Raw genomic sequence first — 26,666 nt, 5'->3', positions numbered from 1 at the left:
CCTCTATCAATACTCCATCTCTATTCTTGTTCTCGATTCTGAACTTGCCCAGCCTCTCTCTCTCTCTTTCCAACTGCAAACTACAAAATCTACAAGAATCAGAAGTTCATAACCCACATATTTCAGTTTATCTATCTGTATGCAAGAATCAAAAGTTCAAAACCTATTACTTATATCAAAACCCATATGATTTCAGATTGTTCAAAAAATCGAAACCCATATCTTTCAGTTTTCATCGCCCGCTGTTCCAGTTCGAATTCTCCAGTTCACAAACTTCAGCCGCTGGCCCGCTGTCTCTCAACTCTCAAACTTGCCCTCCCCTCTCTCTCTCTGCAACTGTTAACTTGTGTGTATGGGTTTTGTTTTAATTTTTTTTCTAAATCAACTAATCAAGGTTTATAATTCTTGTTTTGCAAACTAAATCATATTTGGTGAAATTTTTTATAATCTTTTTTATATAATTTTTTTTAGGGCAAATCATTTCAGCCTCCCCAGTCGCCTCCATTTCTATTCTCGTTCTCAACTCTGAATTTACCCTCTCTCTCTTTGTAACTGCAAATCCCAACCTCCATTTTGTGGAGTCTCCTGCTCTCGCTCCTCCAGAAGTACACATTGACATGCATGGCTGCACAGCAACAGCATGAAGCTGATCTTGCTGCAGCCGCTAGTCAGCCCCTTCCCGATGATGATGATGATGATGATGATGCATTTGAGTAGAGGGCTTGCTTAAATAGTTGTAGAGGCATCTTGACTTCCTGAATCATTTATGCTTCTTTTACATTGTGATGGATGTATAATTTAAATATCCATAATTAAGGGAAGATTACTAAATTAACGCACTATTGAGATAGGCTCTGCAGATTACGATAAGGATTACAGATTGAGATAGGCTTTACAGATTACAATAAGGATTAAAGATTGTGATAAGGATTAAAGATTACGATGAGGATTAAGTCTATAGATTACAATAAGGTAATTCTACGTGACATCTTAACCTAAGCCCTATAAAAAAGGCGGGGGAATCAACGTTTTGAGGTATGCAATAAACCCTAACTCAATTTCTCGATTTCTCCAGGGAGATTATCATTCACACTAACTTGTTCGTCGGAGCCTACTGCACCGGTAACACACTGGTGTTCGTAGGATCACTTTTTCTTCTCTTTATTCAGGAAGTCAGATCAGATCCAGGTTGCGCAGAATCCATCATCAACAGTTGGCACCGTCTGTGGGAACGATTTTAGTTCTCTAAATAAAGTATGGTTCGATTGCGATCTGGTCTGGTTGCTGGCGAAGACGAAGCGTTGCAAATTTCTGATCAAAGGGACTCGACGAGGCAACCCCCCGCCGTCCCAAACGATCAGGAACGCGTCACGGCGTTAGAACAATAGGTTTAAACCTTAAATAAGGGAATGAACCAATTAGTCCAGAAAAATTCAATGATTCTACAACGCTTAGCCAACCTTAATGAGGTGGAGAATAATGAAGTACCCAATAATGACTCCCGTAGGATTGACAGCGACGCTGAGCTTAGTCAAATAGGGGGTCAACAGAGAAGCCATTACCATTGGTCTCTTGAACGGAATAATACCAGGCTCCGTGCAGGTACCTCTGGTTGTGTTGGTGACAAGACTGAAGACGTCACTTATTTCAATCTGTAGATGCAAGATCTGAGAACTAGGGTCAAAGACGTCATGCAAGCAATGAAAAGGAAGGGCCAGGCCACAGTGAACGATCTGGTGCAGAAGACCAACCTAGCATTTAGCCTCGCTGTTATGTTATGAGTTGTCCTCTACCTAGCAAATTTAAGATGCCAACTCTTGAGAGCTTCGATGGGACGCGGGACCTTCTCGATCATTTAGAGACCTACAAAGCTCTTATGTATTTGCAAGTTATACCGGATGAGATTATGTGCAGGTCTTTCCCTACCACACTAAAGGGTTGGGCTCGTCTTTGGTTCAATAAATTAAAGCCAGACTCCATTGAAATCTTTAATGAATTGAGCAAACAATTCATTGGACACTTCATCGCTGGGCAGAGGCATAGGAGACAGCAACACACTTATTGAATGTGAAACAGCAGAAGGGAAAGCCTCTCTGTGGTTACATAAGTCGTTTTAACGCTGATATGCTGCAAGTAGAAGATGTGGACGGCAAAGTTGCCCTCACAGCCTTTATGGGAGGACTACAGACTTCTAAGTTCCTATTTTCCTTATCAAAAGAAGCCCCTACAAGCATGACAGAGTTGATGGTTAGAGCGTGGAAGCACATGAACGCTGAGGATGCTATGAATGCACGAAAAAACAAAGATGGTGAAGATAAGAGGTCGGAGAAGAAGAGGCCAGCACCTAACACTAGGGAGGAAAAGGAATCGAAGTACAAGAAATTCTCAAACAACCAGGCTGACAGATCGTCTCGCCGCCCAGTGAGCCCAGGCAGGTATAATAACTATACCCCCTAAATACATCTGTAGAGCCAGTCTTTCTGCAGATTCAAGATGACGCATCATTGAAATGGCCGCCAAAGCTAAAAGCTGATCCAACAAAGAGGTCTCTAGGTAAATACTGTAGGTTTCACCGGGACCATGGACATAACACAGAAGATTGTTTCGACCTCAAAAACCAGATCGAGAACCTTGTTCGTAAAGGTCATTTACGCAAATTCACAACTAGAAATGGAAAAGGAAGCTCCAACCCAGCCCGGGAGGGCCGAGATGATCGCCCTCCTCAACACCAACCAATGGGTGAGATCAAAGTTATATCGGGTGGCTTTGCTGGTGGTGGTGAGACAAGTTCGGCTCGGAGGGCTCATGCTAGGAGAATTCGGAGTTTTTCAGGGGTGAATGAAGTTGGAATGACAAGTCCTCCAACAAAATTACCTCGAGTTAAGGAGCCGGTCATAACCTTTTCTGAAGAAGATGACAAGGGAATTCACCAGCCCCATGATGACCCTCTGGTAGTTTCCATGGTCGTTGCTAATTTCACTGTTCGACGAATACTGATAGACAATGGTAGCTCGGCTAACATACTATTTCTTAGGGCGTACGAGAAATTAAAAATTGGCCGAGAGAAGCTCCGACCCATGAAGTCACCACTGGTGGGATTTTCAGGCGACAAAGTATATCCACTGGGGGTAGTTACCCTTCCAGTTACTGCAGGAGCCAATCCAAAGCAGGTCACTGTAATGGTGGACTTTGTAGTGGTGGACTGCCCATCATCATATAATTTTATCCTGGGGAGGACAACATTGAATGCCATGAAAGCAATCACGTCCACTTACCATCTCCTGATGCGTTTCCCAACTGAATATGGTATGGGAGAGCTAAGAGGGGACCAAACAATAGCTCGCGAATGTTATGTCGCCTCTCTCAGAAAACAAAATCGCAAGAGGCATTTACGATTGAAGGGCTGGAAGGGAAAGATAGACCAGACTTTCATAGAGCGGAACCTACAGAAGAGCTAGAAGAGGTCATCCTTGGTGATGGTGAGCCCGAGAAAAAAGTGAGTATAGGGTCTTTACTCCCCCCAGGTATCAAAGATGAACTTACTCAATTCCTCAGGAAGAATTGAGACGTATTTGCATGAAGACATGCCGGGTATAGACCCAACTATCATGGAGCACCGCTTAAATGTAAATCCTGACTTTAAACCTGTCAGACAAAAGATGAGGACTTTCGTTCCAGAAAGGAATCAGGCTATATCAGAAGAGGTGAAAAAGCTCTTAAAAGTCGACTTTGTTCACGAGGTGTACTACCCCGACTGGCTGGAAAATGTGGCCTTAGTGAAGAAGGCAAATGGAAAGTGGAGGCTATGTGTGGATTTCACTGACCTTAACAAAGCTTGCCCGAATGACAGCTTTCCTCTCCCAAGAGTCGATATGCTCGTTAAGGGAACGGCTGGACACGAACTATTAAGTTTCATGGATGCATATTTTGGATACAACCACATATCTATGTACACCTCAGATAGAGAAAAAATGGCCTTCATCACTGATAGAGGTTTGTACTGTTACAAAGTAATGCCGTTTGGGCTCAAGAACGATGGTGCAACATACCAAAGGCTAGTGAATGCAATGTTTAAGCATCAAATTGGTAGAAACATGGAGGTATATGTTGATGACATGTTGGTGAAAAGCTTAAAAGCTGAAGACCATTTGACTGACCTGCAGGAGACCTTCGAGGTACTTAGGAGGCATAAGATGAAACTCAACCCCAGCAAGTGTGCCTTTGGGGTTTCCTCAGGAAAGTTCTTAGGATATATGGTAAGCAGAAGAGGAATTGAGGCCAATCCAGAGAAGATCCGAGCAGTCATTGACATGAGATCGCCAAGATCAACCAAGGATCTACAATGACTAACAGGGAAGATTGCTGCCTTGAGTAGGTTAATCTCTCGGTCAACTGACAGGTGTCTACCTTTCTTTCGTGTGCTAAGGAAGGCGTTGGAATGGACCCCAGAGTGTAAGCAGGCGTTCAAAGAACTAAAGCAATACCTTAGTTCTCCCCCACTAGTGTCTCAAACCATACGGGGAGAGGAACTATACATATACCTTGCAGTCTCCATGACAGCTGTCAATTCAGCTCTGATACGAGAAGAAGAAGGGGTCCAAAGGCCAGTATACTTCGTGAGCAGAGCACTTAGGGGTGCGGAGGAAAGATATCCAAGGATGGAACAGTTGGCCTTTGCTTTAATTGTGTCCGCCAGGAAACTGAGACCATACTTTCAAGCGTATACGATAGTGGTCCTAACAGATCAACCCCTTCGACAGGTCCTACACAAGCCAGAAAGCTCTGGTCGACTGATGAAGTGGTCAGTAGAGTTAGAAGAGTTCGACATTCAGTATAAGCCAAGAACAGCAGTAAAGGCTCAGGTGTTGGCTGATTTCTTAGCTGAGTTTACCCCTCCAGAAGAGGAGAAACAACCCCAATTTTTGACAGAACCAGGTTTAAGTGAGCAGATGGGCCCAGTAGTAGTCTGGGACTTGTTCGTGGATGGGTCATCTAATGTTCAGGTTAGCGGAGCCGGGCTTGTTTTTGTCTCCCCAGAGGGAGAAAGTATACAGTACGCACTTCGGTTTGGTTTCAACGCAACCAACAACAAAGCAGAGTACGAAGCCTTGATAGCAGGATTAAAAGTGGCAAATGCCCTAGGGGTTGAGTAATTACACCGACTCCGAGCTGGTCGCTGGACAAGTTCAAGCGGAATATGAGGCACGAGACGAGAAGATGAAGAGTTACCTACAAAAGGTGAAGGAATTAAAGAATCACTTCCAAAGATTCTCAATTCATCAAATACCACGAGAAGAGAATAGGAAAGCAGACGCTTTAGCCCGGCTAGCTACTGCATTGAACCTGAGATCAATAAGAATATACCACTGGAATATTTGGACGAACCATTTATATCTCAGGAGAGACAAATTGAAGTGCAACAAGCGATATTGAGTGTGGAATGGGCAGATCCTATCACCAGATATATCAAGGATGGGGTGCTACCAACAGACCGAGCAGAAGCTCGAAAGGTTAAGATGTGGGCAGCTAGGTATACGCTTATCAAAGGGGTGCTCAACAAGAGAAGCTTCTCCATGCCGTATTTACGATGCGTTTCTAGCGAGGAAGCTGACTACATTTTAAGGGAGATCCACCTAGGAGTTTGTGGAAACCATGCTGGGGGTAGGTCACTTGCTAACAAGGCCATCCGACTAGGATACTATTGGCCCACCATGTAGAAAGATGCACTTGACTTCGTTCAAAAGTGCGACAAGTGTCAACGATTTGCCAACATCCCGAGACAACCGTCAGAGGAGATGACTCCCATGTCAAGACCATACCTCTTTCCCCCTTAAAAGAATGAAGGGTCAGCTTCATCTTCTTCCCTCGATAAAAAGATGAGGGGTTAACTACTTCCCTTGTTAAAGGGTGAGCTGAGTAAAGCTCATATTAATCTACTTCCCCTGTTAAAGGGTGACCTGGGTGAAGCTCGTATTAATCTACTTCCTTTGTTAAAAGGTGAGATAAGTGAAGCTCATAGTAATCTACTTCTCTCGTAAAAAGATGAGGGGTTAGCTACTTCCCTTGTTAAAGGGTGAGCTGAGTGAAGCTCATAGTAATCTACTTCCCTCGTAAAAAGATGAGGGGTTAACTACTTTCCTTGTTAAAGGGTGAGCTGAGTGAAGCTCATAATAATCTACTTCCCCTGTTAAAGGGTGACCTGGGTGAAGCTCGTATTAATCTACTTCCCCTATTAAAGGGTGACCTGGGTGAAGCTCGTATTAATCTACTTCCCTTGTTAAAGGGTGAGATGAGTGAAGCTCATAGTAATCTACTTCCCTCGTTAAAAGGTGAGCTGGGTGAAGCTCATAGTAATCTACTTCCCCTGTTAAAGGGTGAGCTGAGTGAAGCTCGTATTCATCTACTTACCTTATTACGAGTTACGTGAAACTCGTCTTAATCTACTTTCCTTATTAAAGGGACGAGCTGACTAAAGATGTCAATAAAATCAAGTATAAAATAACGGCAGCATGCCAGTAGGACAGCTTGCCAAATAAAGGCAGCATGCCAGCAGAGCAGCTTGCCAAATAACAGCAGTATGACAGTAGGACAGCTTACCAAATAAAGGCAGTATGCCAGCAGGACAACTTACCAAATAAAGGCAGCAGGGCAGCTTGTCAAATAAAGGCAGCATGCCAGCAGGGCAGCTTGCCAAATAAAGGCAGCATGCCAGCAGGGCAGCTTGTCAAATAACGGCAGCATGCTAGCATAACAGCTTGCTAAATAAAGGCAGCATGCCAGCAGGACAGCTTGCCAAATAAAAGCAGCATGCCTGCCAGGACAACTTGACAAATAACGGCAGCATGCCAGCAGGACAGCTTGCCACGGCAGCATGGCATGGCAGCTTGCCACATAACGGTAGACTACCAGCATGGCAGCTTGCCACATATACGAGCTGCCAATGTGGCACTACGACAAATATACAAGCTTGCCAATATACGACAAATATACAAGTTTGCCACATATACGAGCTGCCAATGTGATACTATGACCCCCGACTGTATTCGCGAAATGACAATATAAGTTAGGCTAATGGACAAGGCTCTGCAATTCTAACTATATATTATTGTGTGATATTTTGGAATTAACGTTCCAGTGGTTTGACAAGCAATCCTCCGAAACGGGGGGCAACTGATGGATGTATAATTTAAATATCCATAATTAAGGGAAGATTACTAAATTAACGCACTATTGAGATAGGCTCTGCAGATTACGATAAGGATTACAGATTGAGATAGGCTTTACAGATTACGATAAGGATTAAAGATTGTGATAAGGATTAAAGATTACGATGAGGATTAAGTCTACAGATTACAATAAGGTAATTTTACGTGACATCTTAACCTAAGCCCTATAAAAAAGGCGGGGGAATCAACGTTTTGAGGTACGTAATAAACCCTAACTCAATTTCTTGATTTTTCCAGGGAGATTATCATTCACACTGACTTGTTCGTCGGAGCCTACTCCACCGGTAACACACCGGTGTTCGTAGGATCACTTTTTCTTCTCTTTATTCAGGAAGTCAGATCAGATCCAAGTTGCGCAGAATCCATCATCAACACATTGTATCCTAATTCAACAATATATTGAATTTTTTTTTTTTTTTTCAACTACAAAATCTACAAGAAGCAGAAGTTCAAAACCTATATATACTATATACAAATAGATATATATATATATATATATATATATATATATATATATATATGGTGAGGGGTGGTAAAGAAATATAAGAAGGATAATTTTGGAAATGAAGGGTTTAAAATGGTCATGGGCCATGCCATGACCAACTGACATCCAATTTTCACCGGAGGTGCTTAATTGCATATTTTTATATCTAATATGAATTTATATAAACAAATCTAACTAAAATGGTATGATTCGCACAAATTGCAAACTACATTAACTGTTTTTCAGACTTCCCCCACTTATTATTGTTATTTCTCCCTTTATCCTTTTCTTTATTTCTTTTGTTCACTTTCTTCTTTTAAACATGCATAAAATAATCGAAATGTATTTTTTTAACTCACGAGCTTCAGAAAATATCAAGAACGACTCCCGGGACCGTCTCTAGAGAATCCTCATGTCTTTTCATAAAACCGTTTGGCTGCTGAGATAACGCCTGCGTAGGGAGAGTGCATTTTCTTTTCCCTTTGTTTTATGTGTTTGCACAGGGAGGGCTTCCATCCATGGTTTTCGGGCTATACAGGTCTCTGACTCTCACGTGTTAGCCCACACTTGTGTTACAAGGTGCAATGGATGTGATACAGGTCTCTTTGATCTTGTATGAAGACACCAATTTTATACTACCAAATATAGGTTATTATGTGACAACCAACACTAATAATATCCATTAAAAAAATCAAATAAAGAAAAGAAAATTTAATCGACAAGACTGTCATGGACTAATTTATTTTTTTAATAAAATTTTGAATTACAGTTTATGTTTACTTAAAATAATTAGCAATAAATAAATAAATAAATAAATTTAAAATAGCCATCGTTTGGAGTTTGGACCCTCCTATCACGTCTGTTACACCACGAATATCATATTTTAAACTTAATGAATGTGTTGCGTGATGACGTACAATATTGTATTTAACAAGAGTGTGGCATCAATTTTTTTTTTGCAGGACGGTAGACATGGCAAAGCTTTGGGGTTTGGTTCATAAGAACGGTGACTTTCATTTCCTATTTTATGAATTTTAGTCTTACTTCTGATAATTACCTTATGGTTTTTGAGAGAATGGAGGACAACAAAGAGAGAAATTCGAGCCAAAATTAATGGGGCAAAAAATAGAAAATAAAAAAATAGCTCAACATGCCACAACCAAATTTCCATCATTACTGTGACTTTTCACTCTCTTGTAACTTCTTGTTCCATATGAGTTACAAATGAGCTCCTCCTACCTATATATATTGGCATCTTCCCACTAATGGATTTAGCCTCTAGAACTCTCCACTTAAATATCTCTACACGTACATTTATCTCTACAAAACTCTCTAATCTTTAGAATCTTCCTCAATCTACAACTTCTACCTCTCCAATGTTTTAGAATTCTCCATCACTCCATATTCTCAACACAAATGTGGTAGACTCTAGAACCCAATTCTTCACATATATCATGCAGACCCCATATAGTACTTCTCAGCGCTTGTGTGGCGTCTACATGGCTCAACCTGCCATGAAATAGATTTTCTTTTCTAGACATTCAGCATCAAAACTTCAACTATTTTACCTGGTTGGCTAAAAGTTTGATCATATTTGGCTTTAGCATCAAAATTCTATACTTTGAAGTATCCAAAAGCAATTAAGCTACCAAAAGCGCACATCCACACTGAAATTAAACAAAATGGACGAAAATCAATGGCAATTCACCTGGAGAGTTCTGGAAGCGAACTCAACACCGATGGTGGATTTGAACTCCAAGGAGAACTCATTTCTGGTAAACCTGGAGACAATGTTGGATTTAACAATCCCAGAGTCCCCAATCAACACAATTTTGAATACATAGTCGTACTCGTGATCAACCCTATTCGCCATTGTTTAACTTCTTCTTCTCTCCACTGCCTCACCTACAAGTTCAACACAAACAAAACACACACACATATATATATATGTATGTATGGGTGTTCATTGCAAAAAAATAGAGGCGGATAGTTTTAAGGAGATACCAGGAGGTATTGGGACGAAATTGGTGTCTGCAATTGGTAATGAGGGAAGAAATGAACAAAGAGGACTCTTTTAAACGGCTTCTTTGTATGTTGCTATCCATAAATTGTCTTAAATCAGTCTTCATAAAAGAAAACAAATTTAGACAAAAATAATACAGTATGGTAAAAAATAATAATAAAAAAAATGGTAATAATGAAGATTTTTATTTGTTTTATATAAAAGAACGGTGACGTTTTTGGAAGTTGACAAATTGCTGTGTCAAAGCATGGGTTGGCACTGACAGTCGGCAGACTGGCTGCCAGGAGAGAGAACCAAGAATGTTAGTGGACTTCCTCCCACCCTTTTCTTCCTAAAAAAATGAGATTTTGTTTGTGAAGGGGTGTGGTGGAAAAATTAATGTATCTATATCTGTATGTATGATCCATCTGGTTGCAGAGTGATTAAAGTGCATTTACTTGAAATTACTATAATGTATTAAGTTATGAATTTAGAATTGTGTATTACATTCAAAAATATAAATTTAAGTACTGAAAAATATTTGGGAGTACATTTACTTGAAATTACTGTAATGTATTAAGTTATGGATTTAGAATTGTGTATTACATTCAAAAATATAAATTTAAGTACTGAAAAATATTTGGGATGGAACTTATCACTTTTATTAATTCCGTAAATTTGAAATAAGGGCGATATTCATTATATTGATTCTTTAAATTCAGTACTTAACTACTAATAATTCAAATTTTAAATCATTCAATTCAACTCTAACAATTTAACAATTATAGTCACTTCTACTAGTCATTAGAGAAATTACATTTTTATAGAAACATTTTCTTATTACAAGTTTGAATTATAAGAAAATTAGGATTTAAGATAGAATAGATAATTTATGCATGTGACCGATCTCATTTACACCAAATACAAGTAAGAATGATGATAATAATGATGAACTGTAAAAAAAAAAAAAAAAAAAATTATTTATCTTTCTTTCACACATCATTTTGTGGTGAACTGGTGTTATATTACCTATTAAATTTATTTGTCTAATAGTTGGAGTCACGGTAAATTAGAGTGATTTGTATAGTCGAAGTTTGGTCTTTACCTCTAAGTAATTTATGACAAATAAAACATGAAATCCAGAAAATTTCCGATTCTCCTAATTTAGAATATAATCCTTAGAATGTCACAAAGACAATGAAACTTCAAAATTAGCAAAACCATGCAAAGCGTGAACTTCACAACCTTTCATAATCTTCCTTTTTGGCTAGTAGTTGAAATTTGCACTAGTTTTTGACTACTCAACATGACCTTTTTTTTTTTAAAAAAAAATTTATTTTTTATAACCTTATACCAATTCTTTCTCAAAATAAATGTTTTATTTCTTTATAGTTTCAATTTTTAAAGAAGATGTGTATTTATTGCATCCATACTTGAAATTTAAACCTAACTGTCAAAATTTAAATGTTTACATTAGTAGTTTAGGAAGTGTTCACAATTTAAGGATAATATTTAAAAGGTGTTTTTTTTTTTCGATAATAATAATAAAAAAAAGGAGTTGTTTATTTGATACATCTTAAAAATGAAAGACCGAGATATATTTTAAGAAATAATATTCTCAAAAAAACTCCTTCACCATGAGAGCGAATTTGCAATGATTTGCTAATTCAAATAGCACCTACATTTTTCCGTGCAATATTAATAATTATCAACTTATCACTTAATCAGAATTTGATTCTATTTATATTTTTTACTTTTTTCTTGACCAGAAACTTATTATACATTCATTTGTTTCTTTGAGAAGTTGAACTCTTACCTCACTTTGGAAGCTAATAAATATCATTAGACTACAAGAGTCCTTGGTTATATCTTGTTGTGAGCAAAGTAACTTATTTTTATATACTCATTTAAAATTTTTAACTTCTTACATAAATGAATGAGAAAAAAAAAAAAAAAAAAAGCCTGTTAAAGAAAATGGACTAAAAATGAAATATATATATTAAATAGGTGAATTTTGATAGTAATTTTTTGAAATTTTGACTAAATAGTATCATAAATAACAAAATAAATTAATATTATGACTTTTCAAGTTTTTGATATTTTTGAGGGTGGGGTTGGAGAAGACGAATAAAGGGTTGGGAATATAACATTAAAATTAAATGATCACTCATATTTTTAAAGTCTTGTTACTATTTATCTATTATTTAGTTTAAGGTTACTATAAAGCAAATACTTAAAATTTCGATCACTAAAATTTAATTTTCAGATTAGTTTATTTGAAACGCGCAAACTGAATTTCATTTTCAAATCCAATCCAATTTCTTTACCCTTTCCAAAATCCAAATCTCATAAGGATTTGGCTTCAAACAAAGTTTCATTGTGCAAAAAAAAAAAAAAAAAAAGACAAAGGTCACACTCGGGACAACACATGTTTAATTTGACTTCAAGTATTTCTAAGCCATTATTTAATAGTTATGAGCATTTGTGCAAATTTTTTTGACAACACATGTTTAGTCTGACTTCTAAGTATTTACAAGTCATTATTTAATACTTATAAGCACTTGTGCAAATTTTTTTAAAACTTAAATTTTCCACCTTTTACTTAAAAATTTGAAGTAACAAATCTAAGAAATACAAATACTTCTACGAAGGAATCGTACCCGTATCGTACTAGTATCGGACACCGACACTTTTCGGACACTCCTCAGATACGTGTTCGATACTTCATATACGTGTCCATAAATAAAAATTAATTTTATTATTTCGGACATTTTGCCGATACTTTCTGGACATTTCGTCGATACTTCCTTGACACTTTGCTGACACTTTTCGAACATAATTAACACAAATTTACTTAATAATCTTAAAAATAATATGAATACTATCCTATAAAGTACTGAAATAATAAATATATATGATATAAAAATTATTACAATAATAACATAATTTCATTTTCTAATTCATTTAAGATCAACCCCTTCATATAAAAATTATAAATGAATTAAAGTTTTATAATATTATTACTGAATAGATGTATAATAATAAAAAAAATTATATTATCATGTAGTCGTGTTCACACTAACGTATTCATGTCATATCATGTTCGTGTTCGTATCCGTGTTACATAGAATAGAACTAGACTATGCTATTCACATTTGCAATTGCTCTAGACTATGCTATTCACCTGTAAATTGCTCTCTAATAAAATAAATAAATAAAAATAAATAAAAAAGTAGCTATTAGGAATAAAAAACATATTCTTTTAAAAAAATGGTTAATAATGATGTGGAGACACTTGTATTTAAAAAAATTATTAATAATGATGTGGAGACACTTGTATAGAAAAGCTAGTCGAGCGACCAAACAAAAAATCAATTTCGAGTCCTCTTGTACACATTTTTGTCAAATGAGAATTGCATTTTCCATCAGTATTCTATTTTTTAGTGCTACGTTTTTTAAATCTTTCCAATGTTTTTTGCGAAAAATAAAAAATTAAAAAATTGTAATTTATTTGAAGTTAGAATCAATATGCAACATGTACATTTCAGTGAAACTCAATTTTTTTTTTTTTTTTTTCTAATTAAATACTTACACACACTGTCTTTACTGAGACTCAAACTTTTAACCTCTCTTTAAAAAATAAAAACTTGATACCCTTAGTCCACTCACTTATTGATACATTGAAACTCCATTCCTCTCGTTCAAATAGAAAAATAAAAAGAAACTGATGCAGACAAAGTCAACACATACGAAGTGAAACAACTTAAAGGGTACCCATTTTATGAGGTCTCACTAATAAAAGAAATAATCTAATCCTTAATTCCTTTCACTCAAATATAAAAGACAAATTAGAGAGTACCCACTACTAAAAGAATTAGACAACCCTTTAACTAGTCTTTGTTTCCAATCAGTGTCGGGTGGAAAGGCAAAGATAAGTAAATATTTTTTGCAGAATTAAAAGTGTAATCGAATTTTTGAAATTTTTTTTTTTTAAACCAACAATATATTGTCACTCAAACACCTCTTTAAAGAATAAAATTTGTATCATCTCGACTTAATGCTCATTGATAAGTTTTGTTTTATATTTTATTTTATATTCAAATATAGTACTTTTTATAATATTTGCCGATCCATAATTTTTATATTTATATAATTTTTTAATGCATTGCCGCACAGCTTGAACCTCTCCCTCTATCTCTTCTTTGAGGATAAGGGAGAGTATACCATTGAACTAATAACCTATTAGTTGTCTATTAATAAGTTTCACTTATTTATATATATATATATATAAAAGTGAGATTTTGAAGGGAAAAAATTATGTATATGTTTTTCTGGGTATAAATTATACTAACCTCACTGGTAGAATGCCTAAATAACAAAAACTTGTCCTATAATTTTAGAAATAACACTGAACTCTCATATAGTAGTTTTGGTTAGAGTAACTCTCTCATCATAAAATCTGTCAATGTAAAGTGCTGATGTCACAAGAGAGGTCATTGTTATGTTTTAAATCATAGAAAAAATTTATGTTATTTACCCATTATACAAAAGAGTGGGGAATTTAGGAAGCACGGATATGTTACGAACACGACGATACGATAAATTTAAAATAATAAAAAAATAATACGAATACAGTACAAATACATTAAAAAATAACAATAAAATATATATTATTATATATATAAATAATATAGAGTTAGATGTTTGTTATTTTTATTTTGCAAAATTTTATATTATTTTTTAATTAACCTATAATATATTTTAAATTACATTGAATTTTATTTTAAAAAATAAAATAATTACAAAATCCCCTACGAATAATGAAAGTGTCTAAAATATATCATTGTTGTGTCCATACCAACTATATTTGCCAGGAAATAAAACATTAACTATTCAAGATATTTATAATTATATTCTACAAGCGTTCGAGCATATTTGATATTCAATATTGTCATACACCTTCAAAGAATTATTTGTGATTTAAAAAAAGGGTAAATTACACCTAGATCCCTCGAGGTTAGGTCATTTTTCACCCAGATGAATATTTGGGTTTTAACTTTCACTTACACCACAATTTGTTTTTTGGATTCTGACACATATGAATTGATCCTTTTACCCTTAATTTTTTATTATACAATCTAATATAAAAAAATTCTGTAACTCTAAAAGACAAAACTACCCCTCTCATTATATACTAACCCACACTAAGTGACACACACCAAACAAACACCCGACACCCCTTTCTGCATCTCTCTCCGAACCAAATATAGACCTAGCCACCGACCGACACACGAAGAGGCGAAAAGAAGCAACTGGATTGGGAAGATCAAAGCAGAATGTGTTCCGGTGAGGGAAAAAGCGTTGCATACAACTGACTCAACTGCTAATAGATGCTCGGGTAAGGATCCCAAACTAGATCAACTGACTCAATTGCTAATAGATGCTCGGAGAATCGAACTAATCCACTACTTTCTCTTCAGGGACTGTCGGATCATCTTCCTGAATCTTGTTTTCCTATATGAAAAAGACTGAATCTTGGACGGTTGAAAAACCCTAATTTCAGTACGATCATACCCTAAATGTTTATGTTTGCATTTCATTTCTTATTAACCCTAATTTGATGGAGGTTTGCTTAAATTAAGGTTTATTAACTGTAATTTAATGAAATTTCTAGTTCTCGTTTTAGACTCTTTTTTTTTTTTCCTTCTCCGTGTGTAAAATATGCTATTTTTATTTCTGAAAATCTACTAGAACAGTTATAATTTTTATGTTCATACTAAATTGAATCGATGAATTTTGAGTGTATTGAGTATATATATATTTTTTGTATTATATGATTGCAATTAGTCTTTTTTTTTCTTTTTTTTTTTTTTTTTTTTTTTCTATCAATTTATCCTCTGATTTAATTGTTTCCTTTTGTTTTGTTTTTTTTTTTTTTTTTTTTTTTTTTCGTGTAAAATATGCCATTTTTATTTATGGTTATAATTTTTATGTTCAGTTGATCTCATACTGAATTGAATTAATGAATTTTGAGTGTATTGAGTATATATATATAATTTTCTGTGAGTCTGCATTTCATTTCTAATTCCAGTGAAGTTTTTTATTTTATTTTAAAAAAGATATTATCTGACATGTTTGTTGTGTGTTATTCTAGGTTGAAATGGCATATGACAGATTGCATGATATCATTATTCACTTTGAGGGACACATACATGTAATAGAGAATGTTCATCCAAACAAGTTCAGTTATGTCATGCTGTATAATAATGTTATTGTGTTGCTGAAAAATGATGTTCAATAAGGTGCGGCATTGAATTTTTTCTTTAAATTTTTTGGAACTGATCAGAGAATGTTGGTAAAAGCAGATGAAGATGTGATAATCATATTTGAGATGTTGAAAGGCTGTACTGATATCAACATTGATGTTGAAGTGGCTCAATATTGTTTGGCTTCAGCATTATTGTATGTTATTTATGATTTTGTTTTCATATTAGGCTTTAGGTAGGGCAGCGGCAACAAGAGCAACTCAATGCACATCAACACAAGGCTCTTAGGTACGTAGTTCATTTATTGATCCTAATAACAACAAAAAACAAAGCTCTCAGGTATATAATTGTATTATAATAAATATTTTTGGTTTCATTTCAGGCTTCATGTTACACTAGGAAGTAGAAGAAGAAAAGTAACATGGACCATTGAGATGGGATTTTTTGGTATTTGGTATTTATGATATTTTGCAACTTTAAGTTGGGAATTATTTATGTATTTTGAGACTTTAAGTTGGGAATATGTTGATATATTTTGAGGCTTTAAGTTGCTGTAACATGTTTTCAAAATTGGATTACAGACATAGCACATATTTTGGCTTATCAATTGGGTTTTAAAAATTTGCAATCCGCTAATAGGTTTTAAAAATTGGACTACAACAGGTTATAATTTTAGAGGTTTAAAAAAAAATTACAATTGTTTTAAAGGTTTTCAATTAAAATTAAAATTTGTTGGCCAATTGTATTACAGGTGTAACGAGGTTTTTCGTTAAAAAAAAAAAAAAAAAAATTCGAATTTTGCAAGATGCTAATATGATTATAACAATTATTTTACATTTTAATATGCAAGCAATTAAAAAAGAAATAAGATATGTAAGCAATTAAGAAAGAAATAAGAGTCTTTCTTAATTAAGCAATTAAATAATTATAATAGCTAATGTCATTGTCAGGAGGAAAAAAATAAAAAAAAACTTTTAAACGTAATAAAAAAGAGAGAATAGCAAAAGGCAATAGTTACATGTAGCAAACGTTTTTTGTCATGAAAAAATTAAAATACATTTTTTTTTTTTTAAATCAACAAATGGTCAAAAGGGTTGAGTAGTCATTTTATACCTAAAAAGTATTTCACTTGCATTCCAAGTGAAAAATCACTCTTTTAAATATGAATAAAAATTAAAATTAAAATTTTCATCTGAGTGAAAAATGACCTAATCTGGAGAGGGTGTAAATGTAACTTATTCTTAGAAAAAATAAAGCAACAAACGCCCAATATTCACTGTTGAGCTCATAAACCGTTTGGTTTTAATAGTACAGTACATGTTATTGTTTTTTTAAAAAAATTGTTTGCAAAGTCTCTTTCACACCCACGACAATATGACATCACTGAGTGAGCCCAGGGCCCATCCGATTTGGATCACCCCACTAATTCCTTCTTCGTTCTTAGTCGTCCGATGAAAACTATCTCCACTCTCTCTCTCTAAATTACTGAGAGTACTGCCAAAATACTCACTAGCTCCAACCAGGCCTCTCTCTCTACTTTCTCGCTCTGTAATCTGTATATGATTCTGTAAAGTCTCTCTCAGATTTGGAGTTTGTGGAATCAAAAGCCATTTCGAGATTAGAATTCGATGCGATCTCTTCTTCGTCCTCTGCGAGCTCTCTTTCACAACCTTTTTTTTTTTAAAAAAAAAAAAAAAAACCTCAAGCCGTGAAACCCGGATCGACCCGTCAAAATACTGAGTCCGGATTATGGCCATAACCCATGTTGGGTACAATTCGGGCTGGTCCAATCCAATCCGAATTCGGGTTGAGGTTGGGTTGGGTTGGGCCAGAACAACTTGCAGCAGCCCTAGATGTAACACTGTAACACAACACATTAGGAAGCTGAAGTCGAGGGCAGAGAGAGTCTGAAAATGGCGAGTACTCTGGCAAACAGAGCAGCTCCAATGGAGAAAACGGCTAACTTCTTCAGGGTTTCGTTGAACTTCCTCAGAAATTTCAGCGCGTCCTCTGCAACCAGTGCTTCTACTTCTACAAATCCGGCATCTTCTGTGGCGGAGACGGCTACGAAGAAGCGGAGGCGCAAGAAGAAGAAAAATCTAATCGAGGTGGCTAGCTTTCTCCCCAATTGGGGAATTGGATACCACATGGCTAAGGCTCACTGGACCGGTGTTTCGTATGAGATCGTCAAGATCAATCTCTACAAGGTCGCGGACTATCTCTCTATGTACTTGTGCATATATTTACCTATTATTTTTCTTTTGGGTTGATTTTTTGGGGTGTTGCAGGACGGTAGACATGGCAAAGCTTGGGGTTTGGTCCATAAGAATGGTGAGTTTCATTTCCTATTTTATGAATTTTAGTGTTCTTCCTTGATGATTACCTTATGGTTTTTGAGAGAATGGGGACGAAAAAAGAGAGAAATTGAAGCCAAAAATAATGGGGCAAAAAGTAAAAAATAGAAAAATCAACTCATGGAGGCCAAATGGTTTTGTTAGGGGTTAGTTTAAAATAACATTTTGTAGTCTAAATGGATAACTTTGGTGTGCATTTGTCTTTCTTTTCATACACTTTTCTAGACTGTGGAACGGAGCATTAGGTTTGTATAGGCTTTGTGATATATGATCCTGGGTTCAGAGGCTACATGTTAAAAACAATATGAAGAAGCAACTGGGGAATGAATGTGGCAAGACAGTATGTTTGGGTGTGAATGTTCTACCGTTTGCCAGTGAGAACGGCATGAAAATTTAGTTGTTTTCTTTTTGGTATTCAAGCTCAGATTAAATTGTATCAACCAAACAATACAAGAAAGTTTAGTTTTGTTGGAGGCATATTGTGACTTATAGCTAAAGTCATTTCCTTTTTAAAGGTTTCTCAGGACCTTTGGTAGACTCGAATTCTTCTAATGCTTCTACACACTTGAATGGTGAGCGAATAGTCTTGGAAGCTCTCTAGATCAGCAGTTTACCGAGTGGGTTCAATGAGTAAAGGAACTTCTCTAGATCAGGCCTCTGGTTGGTCCCTTTTAAAACAACACAAAGAAAAGAAACATGTTGAGTGAGTAGTCTTTGGAGCTCTCTATATTATTAGACTATCAAGTCGGTTTAATGAGCTGGTGGTTCAATGGTTCTATTTGGTCTGTTAAATGAAATTGCTTAAGGAGGAGTCATTTCTTAGTAACACAAAAAATCTGACATTATTGAAACTTCTACCACTTGATGAGATCTTCGAATTCAGCTGGTGCAAGAAGCTATTTTGTTCCAGGGGATGTGGTCATAGGAGTTAGCAATGATCTTAGTGACAACAGAAATTGTAGATAGTTTCTCAAATTTAAGGCATTTGAAGTTGAAGATCTTCCGAGAAACATTGATATAGGGAGTGCTTCTAATTGGATTGTGTTCCAATTGAGATTGGATATGGGAGATGGTGATGATGCATCCTGGTTGCTCGAATTCCGTGGAAGTTGGATGAGTCTGTTATTTTCAGATTTGATATTGTGCATTTGTGTTTTTGGTGGCTTTGGAAGGATGAGAGTTATTAAATGGGCTCGGTATTATTTTATTTTGGTACTAATGTTGAAGGCTCCTGTTCAAACTACCAATTAAACACAATTGATAACGGTAAGGTTTGTGGGTTGTTTGAACACCGACACGCCTTCGAATAATATAAGATTAGTAGAACATAAATGCATTATAGTGCCCCTGTACTACTAGAAAGATAATTTGTGTTGTAAGATATGTTATCATAGAAATACTACAAAAGGTGGGGGTCATATGAAGGTATATGGCATGGTAAATTTACCCTCATAGGAATGCAACCACACATGGACAATAGAAGCATCATCACTTAACTGGTTAAGGACAAAAATCACTTTAGTCTATGTTACATAGTATTTGAATTTGTTAAATTCGATGTTCTTCGAAGGTTTATTTAGTTAGCTATCTAGCTAGCCTAAAATTGTGCGTGCAATCTGGACATGAGATAAGGAATTATGACCAAGTTACTGAACGTGTTTGCATCTTTGAGAAAATCCATAGTTCACTCTTCATAGCATACTTTATTACGGTTTTAGCCACATAAATCAATCACTCTTCAAAGCATGCTCCATTATGGTTTTAGCCACAGAAATCAGTCCATAACCCTATTACAGCTCTCCTGGAAAAATCTTAATGGTGAATTTCATTTTATTTGGTTTCCTGCATTAAATTTTGAACAGTGGTTCAGTACATTCCTAGGCAGTAATAAAGCATATCAGAAAATCAACTTGGTTCCATGGAAAGTATAATAATTTAGAAAAGCCTCTGTGATATTCTTATTATGTTTATACCTAAACAAAGCAATGATGGGGTTTTGTGGAGCTGATATGAGTATCGAGCGATTCTACCATCACAAATTAGAACATGTATGAAGGACTTAGAGCGTTGGAGCAATGGGAAAAAGCAAGTTTTTACTTAGAGTAGCTTACTAACAAGGAATAAAAATCATTGTAAGATGGAAAAGAACAAGAACTATAAAGGAAGGTAGGACATTCTTCAAAGAAGAACATCTAGACAACTTCGTAGGTTCAAGGGGACCCAGAATTGTCTTGTGTATTTATTTAAACTTTGTAAATTATGCACAGAAAATTAAAGAGAGTTAATATTGATTGCAAAGAATCAAGAAATGTCACTATTTTGGTCCAATAATAATGAAGAAACGCTGGCTGCTAGCTTAAAGATTATCTTCTTTTTCCTTCATTAGGAAAGCTCCAAGGTTCAACTCGTGGAAGTGAGACATGGGATTCGGGAGGCTTAAGGTAGGGGGAAGGCTATCCCCATTGTGTTGTCCATGTTGTTGGAAAAATCAGCAAGAGATTAAAGAGTTGTCCATATTATTAGAGCTGTATAATGGAGATGATGAATTCTATACACACTGATATATTTTGAAATTGAAGAAGAAATTCAGCCAAGAGATATATGTCCATTCAGCTCAGCTAAAATGGGGTCGTTGAGATAATTATGCAGACTAAATGATCTGATACAAAACGAACTTATTTGTAATGAGATTGTTTGGTCAGGTTCAATATTAACATTCTCTGTTCTACTAAGGAGTAAAACTCCGAGGAGACTGATGGGTGCAAGTTTAAGGGTTTGGAAGTTGGAACCAAAGGTGTCAAAAAGGTATTGGGCTGTGGTAGCACGAGATATCTTGATCACCCAGGTTTTAGCTGAAAAATGTCTCTCTGGATAGAACAGGGTAAAGAAATAGGTTGCGAGTCTGGATGTAAAACTCTCTGTAGTTGATAAAAGAAGCTGGTTATAGTAGGAATACAAATGTCCACGAAATGTTGTGATGTGTTGGTTCTTTAAGAATTGGAAAAAATGCCTTCTTAAGTTGCTTCCAGTTTTATTAATTTTTAATAGAAATGCATCCAGAAAATTTTACACATCATACGCTATGTTGAGGGGTTTAAATTGGGTACTCACTTTCCCAAATTAAATTGTTCTCAGAATAATTATGGTCCATCTTATGATAGAACACATAAAATGTCCTAATTACTAGCTGAGCATAGCTGGTTATTTGTGGTTAATTTTTATTCATTGTCATTTATGTCTGTCAGGTTTACTTCTTAAGAAGAGAGTTTATCTAGTTTCAGTGGTAGTATTTAAAACTATAAGAATTGCTGAAACATATTTACTAGTTTGGTCAGATTTTCTACTCATAAGTTATTTCGATCTTTGTACCTGGCTAGGAAGCACGGACACTCCAAAATGGGCAAAGAATCTGTGTCCGACACGTGTCAGACACGGACACGCGTCGGATACGCCAAAAAACGTGTCTGGAATTTTTTATTTTTAATTTTCGGACACGACTCGGACACTCCGCGGACATGGACACGGCACGGACACTTCTGGAAATTTTTTTTTTTTTTTTGAATGCTGATATGTTCTTTTTTTTTTTTGGTTTTGTACTACCCTTTTGGTATTGTAAATGGTAAAAGTCCTAGGTCAAATGATGGATGGGAATAGATTATAGTACACTGACTTGGTTTTTGTATCGTTTTTTGGGGACTAGCCTTTAGGTTTTTGTGAATGTTGAGTGCTAACAGTAAAGTCCTAAATGTTAAACAGTCATGAATGTTAATAATCCTTTTTGTCTATGCTTTTGTATTTGGAGTAAAGTTGCAATGATGATTAAATGATACTAGTTATTATTCTAATGTCTTGTTTTTTATTTGGTTTTATAACTCTGCAACATTGTTCTTATATAGTTTATTAGTTATGAGTTATGATTTGTGTTTTTTTTTCATTGTGAGGTTGATGAAAAATAGTAACATTTAATAATTTTTAAAGTATTACATCATATATATATATATATATATATATACTATTCGTCGTGCCCGTGTCCTAATTTTTTTGGATTTGTCATGTCGCCGTGTCGGTGTCGTGTCGTATTCGTGTTTCGTATCTGTATCCGTGCTTCTTAGGTACCTGGTAAATTGATGCTGTGTTTATGCAGGTTTGCCAGCTGCAGATGCTCCCAAAAAAATAAGTGGTGTTCACAAGCGCTGTTGGAGATATATTCCAGGCTTGGAGAAAAAAGAAGCAAGCACCCCAAAACCAGGAGTTGTCCCAGGCTTGAAGAAAGAAGAAGAAAGCACCCCAAAACCAGTAGTTGAAGAAGCTTGATGCTTTTCCTTTGTTCTTCAGGTACTGATTGCACGGCCTCTCATGCTCTGATGTCCTCCTTCCTTTTCGGTTGAGGGTCGATGCAATCAAGAGGCAATTTTTGTCATGATTTTAGTCAATAGGTGGTATTTTGAAACAGTTCTTTGTTCCCAGATGTTTTTATGCTTTATGTAAGATCTTCATGTTCTGTTAATGGACGTGAACTTGTAGCAAAATATGTGGAATGCATTGTCAGGTAATAGAGATTGAGATTGAGATTGAGAAACGTTAGTCACAATTGTTTTTTTTGGTCTCGGACATTTTCCTTGCATGTAACAATAAGTGTCACCGGGTATGGCAATCATTTAACGATGTGCAATTTGCTAGAATCTCCCCTGCCTGTGGTTCAATTTGAAATCAATAAATACCTATTACCAAGTTAAGCAATTATATATAAGAATGGAAAATAACCAATAAAAATTTATGAGATGACATGAAGTGGGACTAATTTTTTTGGGTATTGTTTAGTTGGTCCAGTTTCCCAATTTGAGCGTGTTTATCTGTATGTATGTATATTATGTACAGAAAAATGTTACATCCTCTAAAGTCGGAGGATGAGGATGCTGTGAGTGCTTATTCGGATCATTTTGACGATGCCGATGTTTGACTCTTCACCTTTCATTTTGAAAGAAAAGGAGATACTCTATTCAATATGCCTGGTGCACAACACGTGTGAGAACGAAAGGCTCTGATGACTCAGTGCACTGGATACACCGAATATATTGTTACATGTTGAACCTTTGAATGTTGTTACATGTACAATCATGTCATAATCAAAAGGATAATACTGGACCAATTTTTATTTTCATTTCGTTGTTCTTTAATTTCAAGCGTAATTAGCACTAGAACAACCAAACATTTCCCTATCAAACACCACAAAACCAACGAATTCAGCATTCAGGTTAGAACTAGAAGCCTCAATAATAACAACAAAGGGCAGCCTGGCTTGTTGGCTCCGGCTGTCAAAATCAATCTCAGCCTGCCAAGTGCCCCTAAATGATCCCTTTATTTAAACCAAAATCATATATTATTATAAAATTGGACAAAACAGAAAACAAAGAATCAACCCAAGTCGGTTTCGTTACCACCAAAAAACCACTCGTTATGCTCCTAAAAATGTGTCATTTGTATTGATTTTCACCTACCAAAACAATTTTTATACTCCTAAATTGTCATTTATTTGATTTTCACTATTCTCTCCTCTATATAAACACCACCTTCTCTACCCAAAAATATTTCATACCAACATACTCATTACTCACTCTTCATTCATACACACACACAAACCTTTTCCAATATGGCATCATTGATGATCATTTTCCTTGTTTTCTCTCTCTTCCTACAAGGAACTCTTGGTAAGTACCCCATAACAAGTCTTATTATGATCCTGTTTTTCACCAACTTATTTTTCATCTCCTTTGACGTACTGTGTAACTGTGTGTAGGTGAGATTGTATGTGAGGAACTGCCGGCTGGAATGTGCTCATTTTCGATCGCGTCTTCTGGGAAGAGATGCGCGTTGGAGACCTCCGCGTCGAGCGATGGAGGAGCCATGAAATACCATTGTGAGACTTCTGAAGTGGTTGTGAAGAAAATGCCTGAATGGATTGAGAGTGATGAGTGCATGAGTGCTTGTGGGGTTGATAGGTTCTCTCTTGGCATCTCTTCGGACTCCCTTCTCGACCCTCGCTTCACCGCCAGCCTCTGCTCGCCGGCGTGTTACTACAACTGCCCCAACATTGTTGACCTCTACTACAATTTGGCTTTGGCTGAAGGTGAGTATTGCTTCCCACTGAAATTTATAATCCAAACTCACCATTTTCAGACTTTAGTTTCTCCATTTTCATACCAAATATAAATAGACAATTGATGATACCATATCATTAATATTGCAGGCCCATCATTGATTACTATTTCTTTCTCATTTTTTATTTAGGTAGATAAGTTACAAACACATTCATTTATTGTGTTGAGAAACCTTTAACCCTCTAGCTTTAAAAAATAAGAGGTACCACTTGAGCAACACTTTTGGTGGTAATATATCTCTCTCATCATATTCAATAGACCAAAATCCTCTCCAGTGCACTCAATACGGTTGCTAATCAGCCTCCACACTGCTTTAGGGTGATTCTTACTATCTTTGGTGCACTGAACGTCACGAAAGGATCTTATTCCATATTCAATACTACAACTTTTTAAACGTATCTAGTCAAAAACATAAAATCATTGCACAAATAAATCACCTAACTAAATAGATTTTTGTGTTCAAGCATTCTTCTTTTGCCCTTACTAATATACATGAGCATATATATGCACTCAAGTTATTTTTTTACCTTCTAGCAAAATGCATTGGGTATTTACATCAAGGTTATAAGGTTTGTAACATCGTCTACAGGAGTGTTTTTGCCGGAATTCTGCAAGGCTCAACGGAGCAGTTCACGCCGTGAAATGACCGAGTTTTTAAGTTCTGGTGCAGCTTCTGGTCCAGCATCTGCCACAGCTGCTGGTCCTGCATCTGGGGAAGCTGCTGGTCCCATCTCTAGTGAATCATCTGCATCCCTTGCTTGTGCTCCAACTTCATCTTAGTCAAGTCACAAATATAAATTTAGTTGATCTATTGTGCATGATTATATATATATATATATAAATACAAGTCTAAGAAAAAGTTATTGTAATAGTATGTCCATCATATTATATACAGCTGCTGATTCAATGTAATATTATATATCTTTAGGAATTTAAATATGAAATAAAATTTTCTCTTTCTATACATCACCAGTGTTTGTGGTCAATTATTATTGCAAATTCAGAATCCAATTAAGGTTTGATGGAGCCTTATCACTTACCCATTAAAGGTATGAACTAGCAACTAAAAAAATCATCAAAATTGAAGAAAATGAAATAGCGAAACAGAGTAACCTAACATATTTGATGTATTCTGAAATTATTTTTTTAAAAAAAGCCTTCTTTCCTATACATTTGCTTTCCAAAAAAAAAAACTAGTTTTCCCCAAAACAAATTTATTTTCTAGGATCACCCAAGTCCAGACGCACCTTGTTTTCTAACAAACTGACCTACTCCAAAGACAACTTGTTTCCTAGAACCAATGTTAGTCCAAAAGCATCAGTTTTTTAAAAATTACTTGGATCCTAAAATATTTAGAAATTACTTGGATCCTAAAGTATTTAATGTTAATTCATTTGGTGCCAGATGCAAAGAAACTATAAAGATGGTACATAAAGTTAAATAAACAAACTAAATTATTTATATTCAAAATTAGACATAAAAAGGGTGAAAAAGTTATTTATAAAATAATAATAAAACCGAAAATAAATGTATGTTCATTTTTTTGGTCCAACTTAAAGGTAACACATAATTGAGTTGTTATAAAGTATGAGAACAAATTGATAATCACCCACTCTCTCAATTACTCTTTTTTTTTTTTTTTTTTCAAAGATTTCAGTCTGAAGATCGAATGTTGAGGGTTTTCTTTTTGAGAAAATTGTACTAAACTCTCCTTGAGAATCAAGGTGTTACACAAATCTTTGTTGTGCACTAATTTCCTGAAACTAGTTTTTTTTTTTTTTTTTACAAACCCCCACCCCCAAATTACTAATTTGTTGACTTGACTACTAAATGTTGTAGCCTAATAATACTTTCTTGCCTTCTAAAATAAGGTGTAAAAAGTTCAAGACCCTCTCTCCTTCTGGATCCTCTAACCTAAAGCACACATAGATTGCTCTGCATCCTCCTGCACCACTCAACCCCTGGTCTCATGCAGTCTAGTTTCCAGGGTTGGAAGATAGCAACAAAAACTGGACCTACGTTGTGAATAAACAAGGTTTGAAGAGAGATGACAATCCCAGAGGCACAACTCTCCTGACATACCCAACTCATAGCGGCTCTTTTGAAGCTTTCTTCCCACCAATTAATGCAAACCCAAATAACTTGATCTCAACTACATCTCAATTACAAGATCAGA

At 35.6% G+C, this 26,666-nt stretch overlaps 3 protein-coding genes across 3 annotated transcripts; all 3 read left to right on the top strand.

Annotated features, from left to right (window-relative positions):
* Positions 1-2,124: 2,124 nt before the first annotated feature.
* Positions 2,125-3,458, top strand: LOC132309562 (uncharacterized). Its single transcript, XM_059807856.1, has 2 exons — positions 2,125-2,421; positions 2,487-3,458. Exons 1-2 carry the CDS (start codon positions 2,125-2,127, stop codon positions 3,456-3,458), a joined length of 1,269 nt encoding a protein of 422 aa, XP_059663839.1.
* Positions 3,459-17,717: 14,259 nt separating this feature from the next.
* LOC132307155 (uncharacterized) lies at positions 17,718-23,014 on the top strand. The gene is made up of 3 exons (XM_059804837.1): positions 17,718-18,185; positions 18,267-18,309; positions 22,477-23,014. Exons 1-3 carry the CDS (start codon positions 17,892-17,894, stop codon positions 22,644-22,646), a joined length of 507 nt encoding a protein of 168 aa, XP_059660820.1. The 5' UTR covers positions 17,718-17,891; the 3' UTR covers positions 22,647-23,014.
* A 968-nt stretch (positions 23,015-23,982) lies between these two features.
* LOC132309561 (uncharacterized) lies at positions 23,983-25,387 on the top strand. Its single transcript, XM_059807855.1, has 3 exons — positions 23,983-24,040; positions 24,130-24,459; positions 25,080-25,387. Exons 1-3 carry the CDS (start codon positions 23,983-23,985, stop codon positions 25,268-25,270), a joined length of 579 nt encoding a protein of 192 aa, XP_059663838.1. The 3' UTR covers positions 25,271-25,387.
* Positions 25,388-26,666: the final 1,279 nt, after the last annotated feature.

This window comes from Cornus florida, unplaced genomic scaffold (genome assembly GCF_030987335.1).
Source record: "Cornus florida cultivar Cherokee Brave unplaced genomic scaffold, ASM3098733v1 CherokeeBrave_3.0.0_Hap2_Chr05, whole genome shotgun sequence".
NCBI lineage: Eukaryota > Viridiplantae > Streptophyta > Magnoliopsida > Cornales > Cornaceae > Cornus > Cornus florida.
Note: the sequence above shows the minus strand (reverse complement) of the source record. Positions and strands in the feature narration are given on the sequence as shown.

Excerpts from the sequence above, each read along its gene's own strand:
- LOC132309562 (XM_059807856.1), top strand. The coding sequence starts at position 2,125 with ATGCTGCAAGTAGAAGATGTGGACGGCAAAGTTGCCCTCACAGCCTTT. Across the intron at positions 2,422-2,486 it reads ACAGATCGTCTCGCCGCCCA|ATTCAAGATGACGCATCATT; the intron begins GTGAGCCCAGGC and ends GTCTTTCTGCAG.
- LOC132307155 (XM_059804837.1), top strand. The coding sequence starts at position 17,892 with ATGGCGAGTACTCTGGCAAACAGAGCAGCTCCAATGGAGAAAACGGCT. Across the intron at positions 18,186-18,266 it reads TCAAGATCAATCTCTACAAG|GACGGTAGACATGGCAAAGC; the intron begins GTCGCGGACTAT and ends GGGGTGTTGCAG. Across the intron at positions 18,310-22,476 it reads GGGTTTGGTCCATAAGAATG|GTTTGCCAGCTGCAGATGCT; the intron begins GTGAGTTTCATT and ends GTGTTTATGCAG.
- LOC132309561 (XM_059807855.1), top strand. The coding sequence starts at position 23,983 with ATGGCATCATTGATGATCATTTTCCTTGTTTTCTCTCTCTTCCTACAA. Across the intron at positions 24,041-24,129 it reads CTTCCTACAAGGAACTCTTG|GTGAGATTGTATGTGAGGAA; the intron begins GTAAGTACCCCA and ends AACTGTGTGTAG. Across the intron at positions 24,460-25,079 it reads CAATTTGGCTTTGGCTGAAG|GAGTGTTTTTGCCGGAATTC; the intron begins GTGAGTATTGCT and ends CATCGTCTACAG.